This window comes from Aythya ferina (assembly GCF_964211825.1).
Source record: "Aythya ferina genome assembly, chromosome: 4".
NCBI classification, from domain to species: Eukaryota; Metazoa; Chordata; class Aves; order Anseriformes; family Anatidae; genus Aythya; species Aythya ferina.
In genome coordinates, this window is record NC_140300.1 from 43874882 (window position 1) to 43899805 (window position 24924).

Genomic DNA, 24924 nt, shown 5'->3' on the forward strand with positions numbered 1-24924 from the left:
AATTTGTTGTGTCCCGCTGAGCCCAGCCATTAACAGATAATTAGTCTGGTAAAAATCTTTTGAATTCATTCTGCAGCTGTCATATGCCAGATTAGGATTTGTGTCACATGTCCCTTATTACTTTGAGATCATGGATTTTTTTTCCCTATAGTTAGATTACCCTATTTTACTTTAGTAAACAGTCCTTCGATTATCACATTTGAATATTCAAACTTTCCTTTAAGAAGCCTGTTATGCCTTACATCGTAAAGCTATTTACCAACTGCATTTGAAAGAGTTTCAAGATCGAATTTTCGCTATTCCAGTTCATAATAGTCTATAAGCAGTCTTTCTGTTTAAGATCTTTCAGGTTGTCAGGTTGATGGACCTGTTGTACTTCAGGCTGATGGACCTGTTGTACTAATTGCTGCTTGGTAGGCTGTATTCAGGTGGTCAGCTTCTCTTAGGTATGCTGAAGCGATAATACTGAAATCTTGAAGTATGAACTTTTCTGCTAGATTTATACCAATTACTAAGAAAAATGGCATTCTCACTCATAACACATTCACGTCAGGAGACATGACACGATTTGTCAGAGAGGAAATGGAATATTCGTCTTTAATGTTTAAAATATTACTACCTGATTAATTTGCAGTGAACCTTTAAACACAGTAGTTTCAAGAGAAGGTAATAAAGTAAGCAATAGAAGCCAACTTTTAAAAGAAGAGAGCTTTCCAGCACTTAGATGGAGTAATGACCCTCTTTGTGGCTGTCAGGTTGTAAGCTCTGCATAGGAAGGGGTGATGGTGTTTTCACTGCAGGCAGTGAAATTTGGTGTCCTTGTAGCACTTCTCTCACAAGGTCAACCACCATTTTCTTCTGTTGTGTAAGTGTGCCATTTATGCCATGTTCTTAAATATTCGACTTGTTTGTATTTACTTGACATTTTATTTACTGATATATGGCACAGGGTCACTGCAATCATGGGAGACTTTTTGAACTAGTATAATACAGAAGAAAAAAAGAAGGATAGAAAATAACTTATTAAATACAGGGCAAGTTAGGTTTTTAGACTGAGGTCTGGGTAGACATTTCTTGGTTTTGTCCTTATCTCTAACTTTAAAGTTCAACTAGTAATATTAATTACTATATATATATTCATTATTAATATATTACTAGTTAATATAGCACTAGTATTTTGTATTTAAAATAACTTCAGTGTTTTGAGTAAAATTATTGGAAAATAAGCCAGTTAGTTAAAGAAAAACAAAGAGTTTGTTACCAGAGAGACAGAACCTGAATCCTTCTTGTAAGCACTTTATGAAGATGCCCTTTTTTTACATGCTGAGAACATGCAGTTTCTCTTTTAAAGTAAGAGTCTGGTTGATTTAGATGGAAGTAAAATTGAACCAGAGAGGTTAAGCACAGATAAATGTGGAATTGGGTCCTATTTATGAAGTATTTGCCGTATTCTCTCTATATTTTGCAAGGGAGCCTTAGAATATGCCTACCTGGTTGTGCAGGCAGACATCTGACCACAGCTAGCTTTGATCAGTATAATTTGCAGACCTGGACATGGTCTATGTCTGGTCGGACTGCAGACTACCTGACATTGCATCTACTTACTTTTAGGTGGGTAGAAATATTCTCAATCAGTCAAGAAACTAATCCTTTTTGAGGCAGGAAATATTAAACTTTTTCTGTGAAGAGGATGAGAATATACTGTGTGTGCTTTGTGATACTTTTCAGATTCCTATGGGGGTAGCAGAGAAAATTTATTTTCGTATTCTTTCTCTCCAGTCTCTCTTTTTTTAAGTCATCCTTACCATGTGTCAGATAGTAGTAAAGCAAACACATCAGGAGGAAAAACACTAACTTTTTACAAGGCTTTTCTTACTAAGTTTCAGATTTTTGTTCCTCCTTTTCCTGCAGAAATGAAGAGTGACTTTCATGAAGGGCATTTGATTCAGCAATTGGAGTACTACCCTTTGTAAAATTGTGGCAATGTGACTATACGATTTATGTTTCTGGATTAGCTGTACTAAAGTATTTTCTAATATTCTAGTGCCGTTTATTTCTAATCTATATAGTTACGCTTTTAACAAACTATTCTATAAACATAAGTGTTCTGAATATTTGGAAGGAATCTTCACTTCACTGGAGCTGTAGGTGTTAGGCAGGGAAATCTTTTGATGGTCCCCATGCAAGCTCTGATACAGCAGATTAATGTGCAGAAACATTAGGGCATATTTGTAACATTTGTGTTAATGTATACTTGTAAAGTTTATAATACAATTATACTTTCTATTACTTTTTCTTAAAGCATAACTACAGTAAAACCAATCCTATAATTATGGGAAATCTAAGAGGAAGAAGATGAACAAAGGATAAAATCTGATTCATAAAGTGTCCTTGCAATTCTGTATTTGTCCTTCTTTGTTTTCACATACGAACAATAAAATTCCTTGCAATTTTAACATCAGAGGGGCTGTTGCTATAGACAATAGATTTGTTACTTCCTATATAGCCCTTGAAGTCTGATGCCTGCTTAAGAATGTACATCTAGTTCAATTGGTATTTTTCCTTTACTGGAATGGAATTGTTCTTAGTTTGGGACTGATGTATCTATTTGAGGATTGAGAACCTCACTGTTTTCTTCTGTCACAAACTGTCTAGAAGCCCATGGGAGATGGTTCAGTCTAAGTTGCGAAGATAGTGTCAAGAAGTTTGTAGGATCTGAGAGGGCTTTATCTACTATTTAAACTAGAAGTTTGGGTACAGGTTTGTTATTCTTTACACATCAATACAGTTTGATTTCTTTCAGAACACTTAGCCTTTTGCACATTTTTTTTTTCAATCTTCTACTTTTGAGATATTGGACTTGAAAAAACATGATTTGGGATATAAAAAACATTTATATCCAAACAACCTCAAGCCTTACAAAATTCAGAACTGTGTTATGGTAAATGGATGAATGAGGGTGTTTGATAACACGTCTTGTGAATTGCATACGCTTAGCTGGAATTTCCAAAGTAACTCTCATGGCTTGCTTGCATATTTTGGCAATAATATGTGTGAGGTGAAAGTTTCTATTCCGTGAACTTCTATTTTAGAACTTTATTTCTCAACACAGTAGAAGATCCTTTTTTAACTGTCTTCAATGTATTTATATCTTAATTTATGGAAAATATGAAATAAATGCTAATATAAGGAGTGTGCACTGGTCATAATATTGTGCAACAATTTTCTTGCTAAAAACTGCATGAAGAGAAGTACAGGTATTAAATGAGACAGATAAACTTTTTTTTTTAAAGGAGGTTTTTTGTCTTCATTTAGTAGCTATGTAACATAGTATGAGTATGACTGACATTACACGTCTATTAATGGAAATGAAAAGACCTTTTTCCATTTTTTTCACTCCTGTACTCATTACAGAAATAAACGATGAACTTGCAGCTATCTAGACTTTTGCTGAGCTACCTCTGATTGCAGAGAAAACAGCCAGAACACAGTGCTGTTCAAACATACTTCATCATTTGCACTGGTAATCTTAATCCATCTTATTTTAATGTGTACACTGCTCTGATATTAGTGGCAAAAAAAAAAAAAAAAAAAAAAAAACACACTACAGTGAATTTTCAACTCAAAACCCAGTTGGCTTCCAAAATAAGAGGGGGACTCTAAACCTACTACTAGCCCAGCCTCTGAGATCCTTACTTGTTACTCACTGTGTGGGAAGATTCTTGTGTAACATCCAAGACCACCCTTCTTCATCTGCTGGGAGGTGGATGTAGGCCCAGCACCTAAACACTTCTCTGCAATTGAAGAAGATTCACCTTATCCATCTCCCTCAAATAAACATTATTTAATTATAATAAAAACTAACAATAATATTGATAATAAAAGCAGGTTTCATAGAGTTAGTCCTGTCACTAGGGACTACCTTTAATGGCTGGGGGCATTTTGTTTTTCAAAAGCCTTCCTTTTAACTAAGAAACAGGAAGTCTATGTTGTTGTCATATGCAGAATGATACTGTCCTGTACAAACCATTTTCTACTTACTCTTCTAGTTACAAAAGGTAAAATTATAATTAGGAAACGTCAGCTGGTAAGCTAAGAAAAATGAGAAGCATACCTGCTTTGGTTGTTCTCACATGTTTGGATACAAGTACTCACTGCACAATGAGATACACTTTCTGAAAAATTGAAAAGCTACAAGAATAAGAGCTTTGGATATTTCCATTAAACATGACATAAACAGCATATATTTAAAATAACTTCCGGATCTCCTAATATTTTTTTACCTTCATCTGTAGCAGAGTTTATTGGTGAAATTCTCTTTAAATCACATCCGCATTAGAGAAGAAATATGCCTCAGGTGTGACTACATGATACAGTTAGAAAGTGTATCTATCATTTGACTGGATTTTTTTCCCAGAACTTTTCCAAAGTAGTAGTCTCTCTGTTTCTGTCTTCCCTCCAAAACCAGTGGTAGCTGATAAAGATCTTGGTAGCAGTTAATATTGCTGCTCATTGCTCTGAACATGTAATCTTTGTTGCTGTAGATCTTGAGGAAGGAGAGAAGGAAAGCTAGGGTCCAATATTTTCACATGCAGAACCTTCTCTGAATCCTTGTTAGGATATTGGTACACTACATAAGAATTGCAATATTTGTTTGTATGATGGAAGGAGGGGTTATGGGGTTATGTGAAGTTCAAAATGATGGGGGACTGAAATAAAAAAGACTTGTCAGGTATGTCATGAGTTATAAATATTAATTTTTGCTGTGATTATTGTCTTTGCTAGGGATGAGACTGAAGTTAAAGGTTCTTTGTGACCTTTTTTTCCCCTCACTGTTTTATATATCCATATATAATTAATTTTAAAATGTTTTAAATGATTCATCCAGCATCATACTCTGAGTCATTTTCAGCCTGACTAGCCTACTTAAAAGTATTTTTAACTGAAGGCTAGATATTGAGTGTATGATACCTGGATGTTTGTGAGAGGAACTTTCTTGTAAAGTGTCCTCAGTTGGCAGGGAGTAAGTTATAATTTTGTGTTATTCTATAAAATTTTAATTATCATTTGCCACAATAGAAAGTGCAGGTTTTCTGTGAAATGGAATATTAACAAGGAAACTCTTAATCTAATACTGTATTATCAGAAAAGTGACCTTTATCAATAGTATTCTTTATCATACACATACTTGAGTTTGCCTATTTTGCAAAATACATAAAGTTTTTATTTTATGAACCTGTATCCTCAAAACAACAAAAAATTGTATTTTTAATATAAAGTATTAAAAGAAATAGAAAGTATAGTTTAAGGAGATTGTTCATTCATTTCTAATATCCATCTGCAGTAGGTTCTTTAATGGTTAAATCTGGCTGCCAGTTCCTAAAATTATCAAATTTTCAATATCAATATTAAGCTATACTTAAAATCTCAAAATTCTTGAACACATTTCCAGCTATTTTAAAAATTAAATTCTCTTGTCAAAATCTGAGCTCTGAGAAATTCATTTCCCAAAATACCTGCACCTATGTATAGATACATATGAAGTTCTTGGTAGCATCTGGGTCATCTCCAGCTGGGTTCTTACAAAGAATAAGCAGAAGGTTATAACCAAATGTAGCACTTGACAAATTAGTCACTTGTAAAACCGTGGTTATAAAACTGCTGGTTTCAAATTACTAATTCCGCCTCATTTCTATAGCAAGAACTCTATGTCTACCTTCCTCAAATTCACTGTGACTCTTCTCCATCACCTCACTGGTTTTTTTTGTGTGTGTGTGTGTGATTTACATTTCTTTTATTTCTACTATTGTGGAGAATTAGTAGTCTTGGAAATCCCTCGAATGATTTCAGTCTAAAGCTGGCTTTTTTGCTGTTGTTTTTAAGCATTAGTAATGTTAGTGTGTGCTAGGGAAGATATACAAATGAAATACCTATTTATATGTTTTAAGCTTTCCTATCTCTAACACAGATTTGGAGGTAGATGAAACATGTATATGTTGTAAGTAATGTGATTTTCATAACTGTTATATTCTTAAATTTTGTTTCTTTTTTTGTTCTTGCTGAGCCTCTCACTGCTTGCTACTTCCCTTCATATACTTCTTGCAGTAATAGCTTGCTAATACACAGGGGAATACCTGAACTTTTATGGAGTATGTATGCAAATTTAAATTTGGGGTGACGGTGCTTAATGAAAGATGAAGCGTATTAAGAGAAACTGGGAGTCATTGCATTTCTGCTGTTATTTTTTTTAAAAGCCTAATGTTTTCAGAGTACCTTCAAAATATCCATAGTGATAGGTATTGCTGAGTTGAGAAAATTCAGCACAAGTCCAGAAAACCTGACCATCTCCCAGTTGCAGGCACTGAGCTGTCATGTTTTGTTTGATCTGGGTATTAAATGTAAAAAAAAATAATAATAGTAAAAAAAAAATCAGTTTTAGATTTAGACTTTAATACAGCTCTTTGGAGAAAGCTTCTTTTGATCCTTGCGTGTAACCAGATTTCAGGATGACTGAGTTACTTTGAGTTTATTAATAGTTCTCACTCCTTTAAAGGCACCGTTATGTAACTGCCATGTACTGAATGTAAATATTTGTGTAACAATTTCAAAGGATTGTTTAGACTAGTAAGCAGAGAGTTTTAGAACAAAAATAATATTGCTACAGTCCTCTTTCAACAAAAGAAAATCCTGGCAGGGAAACACGTATGGAATACTTAGCAGATGCAGTGTGAACCATGGATTTCTGAAGAGCTGCAGTTGACTTTTCCATACCGTATTTGAAGCAGCAGTTTCAACATGGTGTTCATGGAAAACAGATGGTTTGTACAAACCTAATTAGGAATAGTAAAGTAATATTTGATAATCTTAAATTCCCTTATCAGGAATCTGTATCTCTATCGGAAATATTTCTGGGGGACCTCAGAAAAAGAAAACAGAAAAATATTGCACTGATCCAATATATATTTTCTAGAAAACTTTTAGGATTATGACTTCATTTTGGGAATAAATGAACCACATTACTTCTAGTCCCTGAGACCTTCCTCTTGCAATTAATTTAAAACAGACTTATTAATGGTAAGTAAGGCTTTGTGTACCAATACAAACCATATCCCTAGACACTTTCCTTAAGTCAGCTTCTAAGAGATCTGCTTGTTTGTGGAAGGCTTTGCAAGCCAGACAGGTATCTTCCAGCCCCTTTTAATGCACTGTACAGAGTGCACTGTACTGCCAGTCCATTTTAATGCACCAGTACAGAAAATGTCAGAGTAACTGAAATCAAATAACTGTGACCGGATACGCTGATGTAGATAAGAATTAGGACTCTTGCCTGTGAATCTGCCAAAAGTAGCTGGGCTTGGGTTCTAATTTTGAATACTAAATCAGTTGATCGCTGACAGGGCTCCACAGAGATCTGCTTGGCACACATAGTGAAACTCAACCCAGAGCGAGTAAAAACAACATATGTTCCCAGAAGCTGCTTAGGAGGCTCTTTAAGCACTGAGGAATATCTACAAAAGCTTTAGACCTTGAGAGTAGAAATAAGGACACCAGTAACCTCCTGATGAAGGAGCAGTTGCCAGAACTACACTCCTGCTTTAGCAACAGTGACTACATAGATTAAGGCTAATACTGCTGTAAGCAAGTGTAGGAGTGGCTGAAATTTACACCAGAGCTCCCATGTGTACAGAAATTCACTCAATGGGAGGAATTGCAAGAGGGGAAAGTGCAAAGTGAATCTGTTAGTATAATTAATGCATGAGATTTATTGACGACATCCTGACACATTTTTGTGTAATAGTCTGTTTTCCCCTTTTATGGTCTGTGTTATTTCAAGACTATGGAGATATTTTAGCAATTGAAGAGAATGTCAGAAATCATTACTGAGAATGCATTTCTGGTTTTGCAGAGTATCAGGTACTTGTGGCCTCAAGAGGAAGAGAATGATAAATCTTATACAAAATATTAATCAAAAGAGAAAATCTATTTCTTTTGTTTTAATGCTTGTTCAGGATCAGACAACTGATAAGTTAAACCATACATGTAATAATGGAAGTTAGCAGAATGAAAACAGACAAATCACATTAGATGCTTCTTAAATTAGGATGCTTTCCCAGACATTGCTTATCTTTTGAAGATGAAACAAATAAAGCCTTGACCAGACTGCAGAAAAATGGTGGAATGGGTTTAGGGCCACGTTGTATGTGTAATTGGAAGTGTGTGACAATGACAGCCTTGCTACAGTGCTCACTTCAAAGCCTATGTAATTCCACTTCTGAGCAGATGCAGTATCTGCTCCTGATCTGCTACTAAACAGCACTTCCTGGTGCTGCTGCTGGTTGCAAGGTATGTTTGTGATTTTGAGAACACCCGTACTATTTTTATTCCAATGTATTGCAAGCTGTTTGTAGTGTATGATGTGCAGTTCTGTGCAGTTGCATACCCAAGGTGCAAGCTGTGCAGTGGTCTTGTGCATACCTTCCTACTGCATGGAACAGGGGTGAATTTATAATACCGTTTGGTCCCAGGAGGATCACTCTGCACTGAAGAGGTGCAATTGCAGCTTTGGTCTCTAGTTGGCTCTGACACAAACTGCAGAGAACTGGCAGGGTCCCAGGTATCAGCTGCTGGCAGTAGGACCTAGAATGCCATTATTTTTCCTTAATGCAAAATCACGTTTAGACCTTGCATACAGATGTATATTTCTGGAAAGTAAATGTTTCAGGCAACGTACCAGTGAAACAAATAGATCTTCACAAACTTACAAATAGAGCATTTGGAAATTGTTGTATCTCTTTCCTCACACTGATAACTGATCCCAGGTCAGCACATCTCTTTCATACCTCTGCCCCTTTACTGAACTGGAGGACCTGGAACTTTGGGGAGTAAGAAGGAAGGGAAAGGAAAGCTGTAAGTGAGGCTTTGTTCTAAGTCTTCACAAAGATAAAATAATATATTTGTCCTTCTGTCTGTAATTACAAATTAATGCACCTGAATCATATTTGTTTAATTTATGTATTGTCTTAAATGTGTATGGGGGTGTCATGATAATGGTGTCTAGAATCCTGATAATTTTTCCTCTGAAGAAACCTGGGGACTGAAAAACAACTGGTGATCATCAGTCCTATTGGTGAAGTAAGTGTTGTGGCTTTCATTTTGTAAACTTACTGTTGGCTTAGATTATTTAATGATACGATTTTTCAGAAATTTCAAGTATGCTTATATGGATATTATTTGTGGTTTTGAATTCCTTTTCAAACACTGAGCATAATATTTCAGTCTAATATTTTGGGCTGGTATAGTTCCCCAGAATTACAACAACATGCCATCATCGCCAACCTCAATATTGTTTTTATCTAACTGTAGAATAAATTGAAAAAACATTGCAAGTATACATTTTAGCTCTTTTTAAAATCATCTTATGTCTGCTTAGTCTTGGTTAGAACTTTGGTTTTGTTGTTTTTTAAGGGAAGGGAGAAGAGTCTGAAGTTTTTGCTGTTTTGCAAGTTAATCCTTTTAATAGTAATGAAAAAACTGTAATCTGAGGATTCCCAAATCTTGTTTGCATTGGTATTTCTATCAGCTGCAGCAACAGGTGCATTTTGAGCCAGACTGAGCATCTTGATATCAGCCTCTTTAAAGCACAGCATAGAGTCTGGAGCACTGCAGCTTAGATTCAGGCAGACTGAGTGGGACTTTAATTAATTCCACATGTTGGCAGCTGTGATAGGAACATCACAGGAGGTGCTGCAGCTACAGCAGCTTCCAGTTCTTTGCAAAATAAAATAGCAGTTCACATGTAGGGGCTTCATTTGCTATTCTCAATTGCATCAGGCTGGCTTAGGATCAGGATCTGCCACCAGGCAGGGCTCACACAGGGAGCATCCTTGGTACGGTTGGAGGTGTTCTCCATGTCAGTAGAAACACACATATTGGAGCCAGGCACTCTCATCTGTTCCCGCTTTTGTTGTCAGCTGTAATGGTTTTGAAAACACCCTCTTCCCTCAACTTTGAAAATGGGTAAAATAGACGTACTAAAATGCCAAAGAAAACTAATTTAGTGGGGAAAAAACACAGAACAGTGAAGCAATACTATTTATATTACACAGCGGCACTATTAGGCACAAAATTGACTCATAACTGCTCTTGTTGATGAATGATTAATGAGAAAAAATTATGGCCTCTCCATAGCTCTTCCGCTTCCATAGGCTGTTCGTAGTTCTAGCCTGAAGCTGACTGGGTTTTACTTTTTGTTTGTGTTTGTTTATTTAGCCAGAAATAGGTGATTAAGGACTTCCAGATGGACTAGCTGTTGTACAAGATATGAGTAAGAATGTGAGGGGACCTGACTGCTGGATTTACTGTTTTCCATATGTGAAAAAAATGCAATCACTGCAGTGAAAATAATGAGGGCTGATACAGATTTTTAAGCATTGTGAAGACAAAATATGAGGAAATGCTTGATGAACTAGTGATTTAAAAACAAACAAACCTTGAAATCAACAATTGTATCCCAATTTAGATTTCTTAATGTATTTAAACAACTGCTGACAATGTATGAGGGCTTCTAAACAGGTTTTGATGCAGAGGAAAAAATGGTTGTTTGGGAAAACAGCCCTTGGATAAAATAATACATTTAGTGAACTCTGACACTTATTACGACAGAAACACAAACTTGGGAGACTGTCATGTTAGCAGCAGACATCACAATTAAAATTTTGGAAAAATAAACTAAGCAAAATCACTGAAAATATTTGATTAGCCAAAATTTAAGATAATACAGATCTAGATTTTGCATTGGGCATTCCATTATGTAAACTGAGATTTAGTATTTTCCACATTAATGTAATTCTGAAGTCAAAAGAGGTTTATATTACAGGAATAAGTATGTTTTGTATTTGCTCTACAGTGGGTGGTAGGAGTCTGGAAGAAAGTATTGAATCGAGTATTGCCAAATATAAGTGGAAAAAAGAGGAAAATGATTTTAGTACCAGTATTGGTTTCTGTGGGTAGCAGAGCTAATACATGACTGGCCTTCAGTGTTGAGTTTCACTGTGGTTGATGTTAGAATTTGAAGACTGTGTTTGCTTCATTTTACACTCCATAATTCAGTATCTTATAGAAGGAGGCCTGAAAAATATTTTTAAACTTTCTTTAAAAAAATAAAAAATGCAGTGTTTTGGAAATGGATCTTCTGCAACAATCTGTGATGTATCAGTTGTTCCTGCTCTCCTAAGATTTATTTTCAGATACCAATAAGGAATTCTGAAGTAATTAATTCAAAACAGGATGAAGTTTCTCATGCATTTCCAAAGTACCTATAACATTATTGATGCAGAGGTCCACAAAACAGGATAGTGTTACCAGATGCTTCCAAAATTTAGCAGTCTTTGCATCTTGAAATGTTTATTTTACACAATGTCCCTGATGTTCTCTCTCAGCAGAAATAGTGATCCAGGCGGCTTGAGGATTTTTTAATTTTCAGTAGTTTATTGCTGAATAATGACCCTTTATGCAGCTAATCTCTTGATTAATCTGTTATATCCTCATTGCTTCTACTTGGTGCCAGCAGTCAAGCGTAATTGTTATGGATGTTGCATGCAAGTTTGACAGGCCAGTGTGACTCATGACAGGCAAAGCAAAGCATGGAAACTGATACCTTCACAGTATATATGGTAGTATTTTTATACAGTATTTCTGTTATTTTATCTGTGAAATGTCATTTTTTGAAAGAATGAGTAGAGACCATGCATAAGTTTAATTTTCTTCCTGTATTTACATTGCAGTTCAGTGAGGAGGATACAAGAAAACTAGGCGAGGGACTCTGTCAGGGAGCTTAGTGATAGGACAAGGAGCGATGGTTTTAAACTAAAAGAGAGTAGATTTAGATGAAATGTTCTTCACTCAGAGGGTGCTGAGGCACTGGAACAGGTTGCCTAGAGAAGCTGTGGATGCCTCCTCCCTGAAAGTGTTCAAAGTCAGGCTGGATGGGGCTTTGGGCAGCCAGATTTAGTGGGAGGTGTCCCTGCCCATGACAGTGAGGTTGGTATTAGGTGATCTTTAAGTTCCCTTCCAACCCAAACCATTCTGTGATTCTGTGATACTGCAAGAATCAAAAGCATTTGAAAGATCTGTATGTGCAGTTTGAATGTAATGGCAAGCAATTAGCATTACAAAACCTGAAAGCTAATGGAACCACAAGCTTAGTTGGAAGCATGGTTGTTATATTAAAATAGGTATAAAGCTGATTAAATGAAGTAACTTAATGTTTAAAAATGTTAATATATGGAGGCACTTGACCCAAGCTTAAAATGCATGCAAAACCCACTATTGTACTCTGTAAGCAGCTCAATGGATTTTAGCAAGACTTCTGGTTACGTGAAGTGATATAAATGGGACAGAATATATATATATATATATATATATCACAGAATTGAAAGAGAGACGTGAATTTCTAGAATACCTAAACGTTTTCCCCTCCTATTGCAGTGCTGTGAGAAACAGCTTTGAATGAGAACCAGATTGAAACCTTGAGACAGGAACTTAGAAAACAATAGTTTTTTTATATTTCCACATAACAATATTGAATTGCAGCGAGTCTTGCATTTGATATTCAATATTTGAAAATATTGAAACTTAAAGAGTTATTTAATTTGATCTTTTAGATCAAATTTTGTAACCTCTCCAGGAAACAGTGTCTGTTCACAAACAGTAGAGGCCTTGGATTGTAGCAGATCATAGCAGCATGCCTCAGCAGGTCTTCTGATCTAAAGAATCAAAGAAATGAAAGTAGATGGAGTATTTGGCCTTATGATTTCATTCTTCTGAGTTCTCTGTAGTATGTGAATGCTGTATTTGTCAAGTAAGGTGATTCTAGCTAAGGGCACTGACTTGTATAATGCAAAAGAGGTTGTACTGAGGAAAATGATACAGCTTATATTTAACAGCAGTTGTGTCACAGAATCCATAATATTTTACTGAACTGGATGAGCCAGCTGTCTGTCCTTATAAGTATGCTTTTTCTTTTTAAGTTCTTTCTTGATACAAGTAGCTTTTATTTTTAGACTAGCTACTCAGGGCTAAGATGGAAGGTTAGCTGTGTGAAGTCAGGGGCTATTTTTGGTTCTGTATTAGTCTTCCCAGTTATGCCACTAAAGGAAAGAGTCTGTTATGCTGACTTACTTGTGCTGCCGTGACTAATGCATCTATGGGCAAGGATATAATTCTTGTCTTGTAACTGAAGATGCTATGTTTTTTTCCTCACACAGGCTGGATTATGGTCATGAGCTGCATTTGTTAATTCTCTGTTTCCAATTTCCACTTATTTCCTTGTTCAATAATGCTATTGTTTCTAAGTGTAACTTTAAATTGCGAAGTGCGATGTTAAACTTCACTGTTGTATAATATATTGAGCTACTCAGTATATTATATTTTATATTACTCCGAGATGTTCAAGTACAGGATAATACTGAGGGAAGGGTTGTTCTGGGCTATTTTTTGTTACAGAGAATGATGATGTGATTTGTATTGTGATTCAAGGTGTGATTCAAGTTATTCAAAATTTACAGAATTTTAGATTTCTCAACTGTAATTGTTCCCATATCGAAATAGCTGCACATAATCAGTGCAATCTTTGAAATACTGTGTTGCAGAAAGAAGTCAGGTCTGTCCTTTGGAAGACCAGCAAATGGCCCTTGCCAGAAAGTCCTACAGTATTGGAAGGCTTTGGGATACAGCTACGTGTAGGAATACACTTAAACTTGTGCATATTTCTAGAGCTTAGTTTTCTGACAGGCATTTCCAGTACAGTGAGGATGATCTGTCTGTTGAAATGCACCCAAATGCAGTCTCCTATTTCCATGTGTGTTCGTTTTCTGAATTAAACTCTAGGGATATCAAAAAATATATGCAAAAATCTGTTTAAAATTAAAATAAAACTAAGACGTGGTATGCGCTGTATTCTGTCATCTGTTCCACATAGCTGTATGAGTTGTGGTGACCTGACCAGTCTGTTTATGCAGTCTTTCTGCATTGTCATACTGTATTAGGCGTTTCCTGGGCTTGCTGCCAGACTTTTTCCGTTTACAAGGCAGCAGGCAAAGACTTAACATTTGTTTTCTTTCTTACTCTTCAGATTCCCTGTGGGACAGAAGGGTTTTGTCTCCTTCGTTTTCACTGTTGTTCCTCATTACAGGGTATCAGTGAAAGGAGGTTCATTTTCTGATGATGGCTGTAATAATGTGTCACAGCCATTGATTAAATAATCAGTTAGGAAGCTGGCCTAGAAGCATTATTCTTATTATGGTCTTTGTTTCATTTTTTTTTCCCCCTCTTTTTCTGAATAGGATAACAAGCTGTCTTTATCCAAGGAAAATTCAACATTTTCATTTTTTTTGTATATATTCAGAAAGTGTAATTCTTCCATCACTGTTTATTGAATTTAATGGACTTGAAGGCAAAGATAATCAGACAGTGCTTTATGGAAGTCCTAACCTAGAAATCAGATGTAATATATAATTCTGCTGCAGTGTCCAGCAGAGCTGAGGAGGCCCTCAGGCCTTTCACAAGTTCCTGCTGTGCTTAGTTTTGTGAATGCGAATAATTCACTCACTGCAGCAGAACTGCTCACAAGCTTGAAGCTTGGCTTAGAAAGGGGCTTTGCTGGACTGAGACCAGAAAGCAGGGGACACTGCTTGATCCAGCTGTAGAAAAAAAACACACTGAGATGTTTTCAAAAATGGATATATTGAGATTGTAAGGATGGTGTTAAAGCATCTGAAAAATTGCTAAAATATATGTATGTATCATTTTAAAAAGGTTTATTTTGTCCAGAAATATAGGAGGTTATTGTAAAGGAAAATCACAGTCTTTAAAATATGAAGTTAATTTGCTAGTCTCAAAATACTCACCAAGATGCACAGGGTTATAGCAGAAGACCAGGTAGTGATTTTTGACATTTTGTAGCATGTGTTAGTTTTGCATTCTTTCTGCATGACATGATCTTTAACTGTGTTTCACGTTTTAGTCACAGACAAAAAAAAAAAATAAATCTGCACTTGAGCTTCAGAAATGGATGTATTTGGCCTAGTCCCAACTATTTATAAAAAACAAATGAGATTTTTTTTGGTCCTGGTCTGCTAATGACCTTGAAGAGATTGCCTGCTGTGGTAGTCACTGGCATGCATTGCATAGTACTCATAGCTACAGTCAGTAGGAAAGGTGTCTAGTGTCTATCAAGCTCATGGCTGTATGTCCCCAAACCTTAGGACTCCCCAGCCTCTACCCTGTGGCTGTTTCAGGCAAAGGTGCCCAGTCCTACTTCCAAGTAGGACTCTTCCAAGTGCTGCATCAGAGGCTAATAGTTTGTGTATCCATCTTTTAGTATTCTGTAATTTTGTTTAATGTGGGGAATCCCAGCACGATTCTGCACTAGAGCTGTCACTGAGCACATAAGCTGGTGAGGAACAGAAGAGGTTTTTGCTGTTCAAGTTAAACCTCAGAGGTGGCAAGTGCTTCTTTCCTGTACCAGCTGGAATCTTATTACTCAGTCTTATATTCCAGGCTTGCTGTCTGTCTGATCTAGCAGTGGTTTTGTTGCTGTTCTCATGTTCTCATGTGGGCTTCCATACCTGCCTGGCTCTTGCTCAGTTTATTTTTATTTTTTTTTACCTGCTTCTAAATCACTTACTATTGCTGCCTTTGACTCTGTCATTTCTGCCAAGTGTTAATTAAAAAAAAAAAAGAATAAAAAGAATACTGGCAGTTACAGTACTTTTATTATTATCATTATTATTATTAGGGAAAACAAAGGTTCATTGGTTTATGACTTTTCTCTGTGTATCTTCTTCCTGGATATATCCTGGCTACTGATTTGGTTGTTCTCTTACTATGTACTGAAGACATGTCAGGAAACGTGACTCAGTATAAGGGGGAAAATAGCTGCCTTAAGCTAGTCCTGAACATCTTTTGTTTTAGTCTTAGCTCAGTCTTCAAGGACATTTATGGTTTCAGTAAGTAGTTAATAACGGTTAAATGCATCCATCCCCTTTCCCTTGGTCTAGCTGTTCTGTGGAAGTATAGGGACCCAGGGGAAATTCCAAGCTAAGAAAATCCGTGTTAAAATCACAGTGCTCAGTAGAAAAGAGTGGCAATGCCCTTTTCACCTTCCTCTTTGAGTTCCTGAGGCTGCCCGGAGGAAATTCTTGCTTTTGAAAGTTAAGTCTGCCCCTGCTGGTGATTGAACTGAAATAGAACGTGGACAACTGACCTATTTCTGCAGGACTTCTTTGCTTGTATTTTGTACTTTAGGACACATATAAACCCTTGAACTGTCAGCCTGACAGTTATAGTGGGACAGATCCAAAAACACTGCAAGAATTTTAATGAGACTGTTCATGTTGCAGTGACAAGGAAGTGGCAATGCTATCTTTATTTGAAAAGGGAAACAAAAATGATGATCACAAAAATGACCTGTCAGGCAAAATAGACAAATCTTTTACTTTTACTTACTCAGAAATAAAAGTTGATGCGAGGGGCAAAGAGCAACACTGTCAGTATAGCATAGTTGTAATCTGCCCCCGTCAAAGAGGAGTAGCATTGCCCAAGGGAAAAGCAGAGACCTGTCAGACAGAAGGTATGAGCAGGGAGGTTGGATCTGGTTTTGTCATGCTGACATTCAGTGAATTATTGGTGGTTTGGTTGTTTTTTGTGTTTTTTTTTTTTAGCATTTTTTTTTGGGAAAAGATCATACTGCATATCTTTGAGAGTTTCAGCCCCTAATGCCTGTCACTACTGCTGAGCTGCAAACATGCACAGATCCAGCTGTTGCTGTGCATGCCGCTCCTCTTAGTTTTCCTTTTGCCTCGTATGTTATGCACTTCCTTTTTCAAATATTTACACCTTATCCTAATTTCTTGAAGTCAGTAGGTATAATTTTTTTTCATTGTTTTAAAAAAATACAAACAATCTTTTATATCTTTTCCGGTTGGATGTCTTAGTTCAGTTTTCATCTAACGTGGGGATTTTGTCATCCAGAGCAGCTTTCCCTAGGCACAGGGTGCGGCTCTTAAGACTTAAACCATCCAGTCCTGTTGCTGTTACTTAAATTGAATCAGCCATACTAAATTGAGCCAAAGTGTTTGTCTTTACAGCTTGTCATTCTACATTTAGAATGAAACATAGTTGTACAGCTGGAATAAATATAATTTATTCAGTGGGCTCCTGGCTGAAGGGTCTTGATATATGGATCTGCTGTGTGCTTTTTTTGTTTGTTTTAATTTGTCACCTGATAGTCTGCTTTAAAGTTACATCATAAATGCATGTGTTAAATACTTGAATTTTGTTTTGAACTAAAACTTCAAACTAGTTAAGTCCTCAAATAAGATTTTAAAGAACACCATACTGCTCACTTCTCTGTGTAAATTTCTTTCAATTCTGCACAGCTGTGTTTGGGATAACTGGATATTTAAAGGTATCTTTCCTTTGTGAACTGTTCCACTGTTGGTTAATGTGAATAAAGTAGCAATGACATTGTCATAGTCTGTGGCTCAAGAGGCGCTCCAGTTGCCAGTTGTCACTTCCTGCCTGTTATGTGCCCTTCCTCTGACTCACAGAGGCCATGTGAAATATATGCCGTTTCTTTATGAAATATCCAAGGGGAAAAAAAAAAAAAAAAAGGAAAAAAAAATTATTTATAGTTGGTTACAGGGCTCCCTTTCATGTTAAAGATTTGAGAAGAGCTGAATTCTTTAGTATTTTTTAATGAGTTTATAAGATCCTTTAGTATCAGCCTCTCAAAATCTTGTAGTGCTTTTTTCCTATGGAGGATGGGAGGACAAATACCTTGTGGGCGAGAGCGTTGTTCAACTCTTCTAATTGTAAGTTTGTCATAAAGGTTAATTATAAAATCCCTGTTGAATTCTGTCTATAAATGATGGATCATTTTTCTTGTGTCTTCTGTAAGGGATGCATCTTCTGCTTGTTACTTTCAGGGGTAGGAGTAGGGGTTGGTGCAAAGTACATTTTTAGGCCGAGGTGGTGGTAATAATGGGAAAGAGACTTCTGTAAAGGTCACAGTTTTATATAATGTAGTCCTGTAGCTTGATCTGACTGAAATACTTCTATGTAAAGAGGAAACTTCTTAGGTTGGCTATAAATATTTGTCAGAAATATAAACCAATTTAAAAGGTAAATGTGATGGTTGTATACGCATTGAAACACTGCACCAGCGGACAGCAGAGGATGAGGAAATTTATTTTTCAAATAGATGTGTTTGAACAAAAGCTGTGCAACAAGACAACCTGACAGCAGGCTGGGCTGTCAGAGGAGCACCAATGGGTCACTTTGTATTCAAAATAAAGGGAAAGTAATGGAGTTACGGAGCAGAACATAGGCAATGTTTGTCTAAGAAAGGGTGTTGTCTTTAGAAATAAATAGGGCTTAACACATTTAAAACACATTACTTAGAATTAGAATTAATTAATTCAGAGTTAATTAGCTAATTTTCCTTTTAAAGCATTCCTGAAGTGTTTTGAGAAAAACATTTTTCATTTTTCTGTTGGGAAAAAAAAAAGAATTCAAAGAAATATGAAACTGGTGTAAGACTTTCTAGTGTCAACTGTAATTAATTCTACAAAGCTTCTTCATGTACCTCTGTATATGCCTTCTTTTAAAATTTTTGTAGACGAGCAAATCACATTCATCATCTTCTTATTCAAGACCATTATCTGTGGTAATTTAAGCCACAGACAGGAGAGGAGAGATGTTCTGATTGAGTGTTACTGCCAGGCCACTGCTGGAAAACAAGCATTCTGAGTATTCATGTAGAGCTTTTGTGCTTAAACCTAGGAATTGGCCAGATCTAAATCTCCAAAATGACATAAGGAATGTAATTCTAAAAAAGCCCTCAATAGTATTGAAAATTAGATATTGTTCTGGTGCTTGACCTTGTCAAGGTGTCTACAGCTCTTCAAATTTAAACATCATGCACAAAAGCCCACAGCATCAGGACTAGCAAGAGAGTTGTTACTAGAATGAATGACTCCTTATTTTACTGTTTTTGTTATGGTATGCGTATGTGCAACAAAACAAAGAATGGGTAAGGCACAGCAGACAGGCACTTTGTGGAGAGAAAAGCTGTATTTATCATGTACTAGTTCAATAAATCAAATTTTGTTCACTAGATTACTGAAATATTTCTCATATATGAAAGTTCTACTGTTAATGAAAGTTAAAAAAAAAAAAAAAAGTAATGTTCAAAATTCAGTTGTTTTTAAATTTCTAAACTGATGAATCCTGCTCGAAGCTATGAATAATTGCTATATGATCAAAATATAGATATTGATATTTGATCAAAATATAGATATTCTTCTGAGCAGAATTGTGTTATTTGCAAGTGAGACCACAGTGGACCTGCAGCATGCAAAATCTCATGCAGACTATTCAGTTCAGCTTTCCCTCATGTCGTGGTTTAACCCGGCTGGCAGCTAAACACCACGCAGCCGTTCGCTCACCCTCCCCCCTCCCTCTCTGGGACGGGGGAGAGAAACGGAAAGTGAAGCTCGTGAGTTGAGATGAAGACAGTTTAATAAGACAGGAAAATAATAATAATAATAATAATAATAATACAATGATGATAATAGTACTACTACTAATAATATGTACAAACAAGTGATGCACAATGCAATTGCTCACCACCCGCTGACCGATGCCCAGCTTAACCCCGAGCAGTCCGGCCCCCTCCCCCCGGCTAGCCACCCCTATATATTGTTTAGCATGACGTCAGATGGTATGGAATACCCCTTTGGCTAGTTTGGGTCACCTGTCCTGGGTCTGTCCCCTCCCAGCTCTTACTGCACCCCCCCAGCCTACCCGTTGGCAGGACAGAGCAAAGGCTGAGATGTCCTTGGCTTAGTATAAGCACTGCTCTGCAACAATTAAAGCATCGGGGTGTTATCAGCACTCTTCTCATTCTAAGCCAAAACACAGCATTCCACCAGCTACTAGGAAGAAAATTAATTCTGTGCTAACTGAAACCAGGACATCTATCCACCCCTTATTCCATACCATTTATGTCATGCTCAGGTTACACTCTTTTCCATACATTCTAATTAGTCACCTATAGTAATCATGGTAGTGATAACATACAGTATAATATACTATTTAACATGGTGCAATTCAGTTCATGGGCTATTCTCACCCAGTATTAAATCTCCTTGAGGTACACACCGGACCTCTCCGTTCTTTTGCATCACCCACCAAGTATATCCAGGTCCCTGAGCGAAAACAATTCCACGAATAGGTTTGCCTTTTCCTGAGGCAGGAGTAGCCCAGACTGTTTTACCCAGCATATTTTTTACATGCACTACAGGAACTTTATCCCCATCTACAGTACGTAACAGGTTTGATTGGGCAGGTCCAGCTCGGTTGGTAGATCCCCTAGTATTGACTAACCAGGTGGCCTTTGCCAAATGCGTATCCCAGTTTTTGAACGTCCCAGCGCCCATTGCTTTCAAGGTAGTCTTTAACAGGCCATTGTATCGTTCAACTTTCCCGGAGGCTGGTGCATGATAGGGGATGTGATACACCCATTCAATACCATGTTCTTTGGCCCAAGTGTCTATAAGGTTGTTTCGGAAGTGAGTCCCATTGTCTGATTCTATTCTTTCTGGGGTGCCATGTCGCCATAGGACTTGCTTTTCAAGGCCCAGGATGGTGTTCCGGGCGGTAGCATGAGGCACAGGATATGTTTCCAGCCATCCGGTGGTTGCTTCCACCATTGTAAGTACGTGGCGCTTGCCATTGTTCAGGGGTGAATTTCCAACACACTGGGGGTGCCAACTGCTCTAGATGCCTGCCCATATCCACCCATACTCCCTGCCACCCACAACTATACTGCCTCCGGGCAGATCTCCGGATGAGCTTCATAAGTAGTTGTTTAACTTTAAGCAGAACCTGAAGTGCATTCAGGAGGCAGAACAACAGGACTATGCTGGTCTGAGTATCCCAAGGATATTCAATATCTTGGAGAGCTATTGTAATAAACTCGGAGGATAAGAGGGTGGTGAAGGAGGAAGGGAGAGTGATCAAGGAGGGTACAGGGGTGGTGAAGGAGAAAGGGAGAGTGATCAAGTAAGAAAAATTATCTTCCCCTTTCCCCTCCACAGATTGACTCCCTAATGAAAAAAGGCAACAGATACAATTGCTAATAGTTTCCAAAATACAGTTTCCAAAGTATAGAATCGAAGATGTTACTGAGTACAAATACCAGGTTAGAGTCATGGCCAGATATTTCATCATCTCATAAGCCACTGATACAACACACAGTACCATAATGGTCTGAAACCAGGGCCCGGAGAGGATAAACAACATGACAGAGAGCACATACGGAAAATAACGTGCTATAATACTCAATTTGGAAAACAGGCGCAGCACAGTTGAGATTAAAGCAATCAGCATTATGACAAGTGACTATTAAGCAGGTCTAATACTTATACCAATTTTAGTTTAACACACTCTGGTCAGATCTGCCGTTATCTCAACCTTTCGTGCCCCACGTTGGGCGCCAAAAAGACTGTCGTGGTTTAACCCGGCTGGCAGCTAAACACCACGCAGCCGTTCGCTCACCCTCCCCCCTCCCTCTCTGGGACGGGGGAGAGAAACGGAAAGTGAAGCTCGTGAGTTGAGATGAAGACAGTTTAATAAGACAGGAAAATAATAATAATAATAATAATAATAATACAATGATGATAATAGTACTACTACTAATAATATGTACAAACAAGTGATGCACAATGCAATTGCTCACCACCCGCTGACCGATGCCCAGCTTAACCCCGAGCAGTCCGGCCCCCTCCCCCCGGCTAGCCACCCCTATATATTGTTTAGCATGACGTCAGATGGTATGGAATACCCCTTTGGCTAGTTTGGGTCACCTGTCCTGGGTCTGTCCCCTCCCAGCTCTTACTGCACCCCCCCAGCCTACCCGTTGGCAGGACAGAGCAAAGGCTGAGATGTCCTTGGCTTAGTATAAGCACTGCTCTGCAACAATTAAAGCATCGGGGTGTTATCAGCACTCTTCTCATTCTAAGCCAAAACACAGCATTCCACCAGCTACTAGGAAGAAAATTAATTCTGTGCTAACTGAAACCAGGACACCTCAGTACTATTTTTGCATGCTAAGTGAGCACTGTTATCATTAACTGCAGCATATACATTAGTTTGAACTCTGTGGGAAATAAAGACCATTTTAGCATCTGCTTGCATCTTGGGAACTGATTCAATGACTTTATTATGAAGGCCTAGAAAAATAGCCATTAGATTATGCTTTTAGGAAAGTGAACAATTTCTGTGAACATGGTTTTAGAAACACTATTCTTACCTTGTAATTTGTTTTTTTTTTGGGGGGGGAAAGCTTGGTAAATTTGAGCAGATCTTTGTTCCTTGTTGATTGAACTTTTTCAATACTTTTTTTGTACATTTTACATGTTAACTAGTCTAGACTGTAAGGAGAAGGAGGACTTCCAGTATTCACTGTTGGCGTATAGTGAGCAACTATGTAAATGTTTCTCACAGGTGCATTTATCCGGGTCCAGTTATAAGTACAGCTTAAGACCCTTTACAGTCAGCTGAAGCCTTGGCCTGTGATGGACAGGTGGAAGTCGCAGCGCTTTAAATCAGAACAGAAGGATTCACTTTAGGCACTGCCAAAGGACAACATTCAGCTGTAACCTGCTTGAATGAGCACTGCAAGGGCACAGGGGGCACAGGCAGGGCAGCGATCAGTGCTCGGACTTTATGAAAATGGCACCCAGTTTGGGGGCTTTAGATGTGAGCTTGGGCTTCATGGAGCGTTTCCCTCCTTTTACAGCAGCGCGATTGGGGTAACTATTCTAAAAGGTTTTCCACAGCTTTTCTTATAAGGATGGTTTTGAGCTGGTTGTTGAATTCTCTGCCCTCCTACACTTTGTAGGTGGGAAAGATATTTGGCCTTTGTATCTAAAGCAAGCTCTTACTTCAGTGGTGATGCTCTTGGGAAAAAAAAATAAATAAAAAAAAAATCTCTGGGAATGTAGACTTTCCTTATTAGCAGAGTGAGTTATTAGGCAGAGGGGAATAAATGTCATGTTAGCAAAACTCTTACATTTATACAGCCTTTTGAATCCCATCGGTACTGCCTCTTTGGTTAAACCACCATCAGCAGTTTCAACTACAGCTTAAAACATCTCTGGGAAATGTGAGTGGGTTGTTGTCGTGACAGTAAGATAAAAATAAAAGGATTTCATTGATGGCTGGAGCCCTTTGGCTTCCTAATGCAGTGAAACCTGTGGTCAATGCTGCAAGTGGCTGAGCCGTGCGGCTCCTTGTGCTGCAAGGGCACCTGCTGTTCTTCCAGGGAGAGCTGCCATGACAACTGCATGGCTTGCAAGCGCCAGGTCCCTGCTTTCCTGCAGCGATGGAGGGTCATTGGTATTCCGGGCTGCTGCCTGCTGCAGGCAGCAGCAAACCCTTCCCTTCCTCAGGATCTGCCAGCGCTCGCTGTTAGCACCCTGGGTAAAATATGCAAATGGTGTTGACAGGTATCTGGAAAGGGAAAAAAGGAAAAAAAAAAAAAAGGCCCATTTGCCTAGAAGGAGTGATTTGTTTTAGCTCGTTAATTAAATGCTTTTACCAAATGGTTCTAACTTCCATAGCTTCTACAAATCTTTTATTCCCAAATTTCGTTCAGAGTATGCAGTGTTAAATAGGAATGTAAAAAATAATAGGGAAGGGAGATGGGGGGCATGTAGAGCACACAGGAAAACGTTAATCAGCTTATATTTTAAAAATATCTTGCTACCTGCGATCACTTATTTTCTTAGGGGTAGGTAAGAGGAGTTTGGTATTTGTTTTGTGGCATTTTTGGCTTAATATGTTTTAAAGCAGACACTTCTCCACAAACTGGCTTTTTGGCTTTTGAGGGGTGGTATTATTCAAAGTCTTTGGTTTTGTTTCTTTAAAGAATGTCTAAAGCATTTGTCATTGTGACATTCCCATCCATCTCCAGATGTATTGTAACTTCATTATTGCAACAATAAAGAACAGAATGAGCTGCAAAGGGCATGGAAGGAACTTTGTATTTCCTTTTTTCTTCAATAATGACAGGGCAAAGTAGATGTGTTGCTGGTTTTGTTTGTTGTCTTTAACAGGACACCAAAATACGAATATTAAATGCCATCGGTAGTAAAAAAAAAAAAAGAAAATAAAAAAAAAAAAAAAAAAAAAAACAGATTTTCCCACAAGCAATTGATGTAAGAATACCAGAATGCGTCAGTAGGGTTCCTAGCTATTTTCATCAAAGCCGTCAGCATGCACATATAGGCTAAAATACAGGTATTAAATGTAAGAGAAGGTGGTCTTGGAGGTAAGGGGCAGTCATACTTGACATTCTTGAGTGTGAGGTTTCCTGTACTTCTTCTTATCCATGGAGGATAGCTGATGTACTTAGGGACTAGAACGTTTGTCATTATAAAATAAAGTTATGGTATTGCTGTAAAAACACAAACTAATTAAGTGTTGTTGACTAACTGAAGACTTAGCATTCGAAAATACTGCATTTGTTTATTTTACTTTGTATATTTTGCCATCAAGGTGACATGCTTGCAGGACTTCTTTGGAGATGACGATGTCTTCATTGCATGTGGACCTGAAAAATATCGATACGCTCAGGATGACTTCGTCTTGGATCACAGCGGTAAGCTTTGGATCACATCCTGAACCTACTGAAATAGTCAAGTTCATTGAGATTTCCTTTTTTCCCCCCCTCAAGCTGTGCACTATAGAAAAATACTCATTGGAATATATTTTCTTATTGATGAAAGCATTTTCCCAAACCACCGTCTCAATTCTGTATATCTGTTAAAGTGCACTAATAATGTTTAACAAACCCTG

General features: G+C 37.6%; 1 protein-coding gene across 4 annotated transcripts in view; it reads left to right on the forward strand.

Moving 5' to 3' along the window:
- Positions 1-24924, forward strand: part of DCLK2 (doublecortin like kinase 2) — an 88961-nt gene that overhangs the window by 19589 nt on the left and 44448 nt on the right. For all 4 annotated transcript variants that reach the window (XR_014692260.1, XM_084516783.1, XM_084516784.1 and 1 more), the window contains exon 3: positions 24625-24727. Coding sequence is in view for 3 of the 4 variants with exons in the window: in XM_084516783.1 (XP_084372909.1) it covers positions 24625-24727 (103 nt within the window). In the remaining variant the exon portion in view is untranslated. The remainder of the gene's footprint in view (positions 1-24624; positions 24728-24924) is intronic.